Source organism: Vigna unguiculata, unplaced genomic scaffold, assembly GCF_004118075.2.
Source record: "Vigna unguiculata cultivar IT97K-499-35 unplaced genomic scaffold, ASM411807v1 contig_458, whole genome shotgun sequence".
NCBI classification, from domain to species: domain Eukaryota; kingdom Viridiplantae; phylum Streptophyta; class Magnoliopsida; order Fabales; family Fabaceae; genus Vigna; species Vigna unguiculata.
Window position 1 is genome coordinate 124,265 of NW_021011169.1, and position 4,368 is coordinate 128,632.

A 4,368-nucleotide genomic window follows, 5' to 3' on the forward strand; every position below is an offset into this window, starting at 1 on the left:
ACCCTTCAGCCTGAGCGAGGAGCCGAGCGAGGTAGTGTGATGTGTGATTGTTTCCTTGAATCTTGAATTGTTAATGCTTGCTTGGATTTGACTATTTTGTTAAATGCATGAGACAAATAAATATGCATGAGTGATGTGATTCATGAATTGTGAATAATGGGTTTGACATGAACTTAGCATGTGATCTTAATGAAGAGGTTGGTATTAAAGTGGAATGGTAACGAGATGAGTTGGAATGGTATATTCATGGATGGAGTATGATGAATTGGTATGGATTGATCTGGAACCTGAAAGGGATTGGTTATAAAGGGACTGACTCTTGTGGTGAGAGTAACAGGAGGCCTAAAACTCATTAAGGGCTAACCTTATGCGTGAGGTATTGATTCATCGTAACACTTGTAACACAGCTCGGGGGTGAGCAGAGGTATCAACCACAAGTGCAAGCATCCGCTGAATCCGACCAGATTATATATATCCAGATGAGTCGAGTCAGGGTCTAGTGTATTGCTTGATAAAGTCATAACATGTGGGGTGATTTATAAATACTGCTTGAATTGGGTGATAGTATGTGATTGCATGATAATTGATTTCTACTCTAGCTTACCCTACTATTGGTGTTGTATGTTTTGTGGTGTGGTATTTTCTTTTACAATGATCATCAACTTGTTGATGTGAGTAGAGGTGAGAACTCCCCGAAATAATCAGGGTGATGAAGGTTCCGCTGCATAGTCCGCTTGGACTAGATCTGTATCTTGATGGGGTTGTCGGTTGGATGTTGTAACTAGTTTGCTTTGGCATCGTGGTGTTCCTAGTATCTTGTAGGGGTTGTGTTTAATAGCCCAGAACTGTGCTGCTATACTATTTGTGCGTGAGTTTCTTTAAATTACGCTTATTAATTAAATGGGACGTTACATTTATGGTATCGGAGCGGTCATTCCTTAGGTCTGTGGACTTGGATGTCTGCTTAGCTTTCTCTATGTCTTTCTGAGTGTTCCAGTTAAATTTCTTGTCTTATCAAGCCTAACGAAGTGATTTTCTGTGTGCCAATGAACAATGGCACATTCTCGTAAGACTCCACAATCCTCTAATGGTGACATACCCGATATCGTAGGGCAATAGAGGCGATGGTAGCTACTATGACACACAACAGATAGCGTCGCTCGAGCAACAACAGCTAGTGATGCAGCAGATGGGGGCTGCTAGGGTCGCTACTGAGGATGCTCATTGGTAACAAATGGAAGCCCTCCGGCAGCTGGAAGAGAACAGGACAGTTGCACCTGTTTTTGGTCCCGAGCCACAACCGATAGTTAGGGAGTGGAGCCTAGAAGATTTTCTGAAGCATCATCCGGTGAAATTTGACGGTAGAGTCAGCCCAGATGCAGTAGACCAGTGGCTGAAGGATATAGAGAGGATCTTCGATGCGAAGATGTGCCCGGTAGAGAACCGATTATCATTTGTTGTATACATGCTAACCGGTGAGGCGAAGCATTGGTGGATTTGCATGAAGTCCATCATGGAGGAGAGGGAGGAGTCGTCACATGGGAGGCTTTCAGGGGGAAGTTCCTCTCAGAGTATTTTCCCAACAGCAGCGTGAGGTATGCCAAAGAGGTGGAATTCCTCTAGTTAACTCAGGAAGGGAAATCGGTGACTAAGTATGCTGAGAAGTTCAAACACCTCAAACGCTTCTACACTCTATAGCTCGACAAGGAATGGAGATGCCGCAAGTTTGAGAATGGTGTCCGCGGTGATATTCGCTTGATGGTGGCTCCCTTATCCATCAAGGACTTTTCCGCTTTGGTAGAGAAGACCAGAGCGATGAAGAAGATGAAACATGAAGTAGAAGGTCAGCGCCCTCAGCAGCCACAGGAACCACAGAGGATTGGTGGACCATCTGGGTCCAAACCCAGACATGAGGAGCGGAGGAGGCAATATGATAGACCCCACCTTCAGTCTTAGGGCTCTAGGAGTTTCCCTCCCTAGTAGGGCTGAGTACAGTGTTATATATGTGGATGCCCTCACCTGAGGAACGCTTGCCCGTGTATGGAGTGTTACTGCCGGTGCAACAACTGTGGCAAGGAAGGCCACTTTGGGAAGGACTGTCCCACCATTGCTAGGGCAGTGACACAACCTCCAGTTCAGACACCCCACCAGCATCAGCAGAGGGACAGAGGCAACAAGCCTCAGGCGACGGGCAGGGTGTTCGACATGACAGGGACGGAGGCGGCAAGCTCAGGTAACTTGGTTATTGGTTATTGTGTGATCGCTGGTGCTAGTTGTTGTGTGTTATATGATAATGGAGCGACACACTCCTTTGTGTCAAATGCTTGTATGGAACGTTTGGGTCTGCTGGTGTGCGAGCTGCAGTGTGAGCTTGCGATGTCTACTTCGGCGTCGGGTTTTGTCAAGACGTCGTCCTTATGTGCTAGGTGTTCGGTGGAGGTAGAGGGACGCAGGTACAAGGTGAATCTAATCTGCTTACCTCTACAGGAGTTGGAGGTAATCTTAGGGATGGATTGGCTCTCTGCCAATCGAATTCTTATAGATTGTCGAGAGAAAAGATTGTTGTTTCCTAACTCAGAGGAGCCTGAGTTTGTATCTCCTTAGGGAGTGGTGAAGGAGATTCAGAGTGGCGCACAATGCTTCATAATCTTCGCTCATATGGAGGTAGAGAAGGAAGAAATGTTAGTTATACCGGTGGTGCACGAGTTTGTGGATATGTTCCCGGACGAGGTATCGGGGTGGTGATAACTCAATTTCTATACCTTCATATTGAAGCTTATTGCACTCATTTGCCATTTTTAGTTTCCTTTATCTTTCATCATAGCTTAAAAATTGTGATATTTTAAAGTTGTCTTCAAAAGCTGCAGTATCGCCTGGCGGTATTTATTACCGCCCGGCGCTTCTTAAAGGATCATTTTCCACTGTCACGTTCCCGCCTGGCGCTATCCTTCTTCCGCTAGGCGCTGGCGGAAAAACGCTAATTTTGCAGCACTGACCTTTGCTGCTTGTTCTGATCATAACTCTCTCTACAGGTGTCCAAATGAGTTGGTTCTTGTTGTGTTGGATTCTACACTCAAAGAGCTTTAATTGAAGTGGTAGAACGCAATTTTTGGAATTTTGTGCGAGATGCAGTTTCCTCTGGAAGATGGCAGCAGTTACAAAGGCAAAAACCACCTCATGTTTTCGTTGAAAACTTGGTGCATTTAGCAAAGCCTTGAGCAGACCCTTTCTTCACCTAATGGGCCTCTTCTCTGCACATGGAATAGCCCAAAAAAGGGAGCTGATCTAGGGTTGGCCATCATTGCCACATCAGCAGACAAAACAGAAGAAAAATTCTGTTTGGACTGGCAACACACACACTGAAAAAGCAGGATCAGCTTTTGGCAGCTTTTGGGGGACAGAATGTTGGGTGGAAATTGGAGAGGCAATTTGGTGCAGAGGGGAGGGGCTGAAATGGAAAAAAGAAGGGACACAGAGAGACCTCATCTTTACACAGTTTTCTCGTTTTTCAGAATTAAGAAAAAGAAAATAGCAACGCATGTAACTCAGTTTTTCTCGAAGCTTTTGTGCAATTTTCTTTTCAGTGGAAGAGTGTAATGGTTAATACACTCGGGTAGCTTTTCAATTTTTTCTCTGAAGTTTTCTATGCTATGAGAATGAATGTTCATCAATTTCTTCTAGCTTTCTATTGCAATTTCCAGTTTAGGAACGAAGTAATCTTACTCTCGGGTAGCCATAGTCCTCGTATTATACTTATTTCTCACTGTTCCATTGCCTCTGATTTTCTTATCTTCACCTCATTTTTAGTGCTACATTCTAGGTTTGTATGTGTTTTATCTAGTAGTGCTGAGATCAATGGTTGACTTGCACAATGAACTCCAATCTAGTGTTAATCTCTGATTTTCTGAACTACTATTTCGACCACTGGTTCTGCACTGTTTTACCATGCTATTGTACTACTTTTTCATCCTTTTGAGCACTCGATTGGAGCACTTGCTATTTGGTTGATGCTTTTTCTTTGATATCTACTTTTACAGTTTAGTTTGATCATGCATTCACTTAATCTGTGCTGCACTTTACATTCCAATCTTGCCTTTTTATTTTCCCAGTTTTACTGAAAGTAGTACCTATTTTGTTCTCTTTACAACATTTCTCTTTTTAGTTAAATTCTGTTTTGATGTTGCATTTGTGATTTCATTAAATTGACTGCATAGTACTTGTTTTTTTTTTCTCTTGGTTTTTTTTTTTTTATTTTCAATTTCCATTGCACCTTAGTTTGACTGTTACAGAGCTCATTTCACAGTCCTGGTTTAGTTGCATTTTTGTTTTCTAGTTTCACAGTCTGTATGTAGTGTTAATTGCATTTTA

The 4,368-nt window shown here is 43.2% G+C and overlaps 1 protein-coding gene across 1 annotated transcript; it reads left to right on the top strand.

Moving 5' to 3' along the window:
• Positions 1-2,040: 2,040 nt before the first annotated feature.
• Positions 2,041-2,730, top strand: LOC114171979 (the record flags this gene model as incomplete). Its single annotated transcript, XM_028056733.1, has 2 exons — positions 2,041-2,496; positions 2,605-2,730. Coding segments are annotated over exons 1-2 (582 nt in total), but the record flags the coding sequence as incomplete, so codon positions are not given.
• Positions 2,731-4,368: the final 1,638 nt, after the last annotated feature.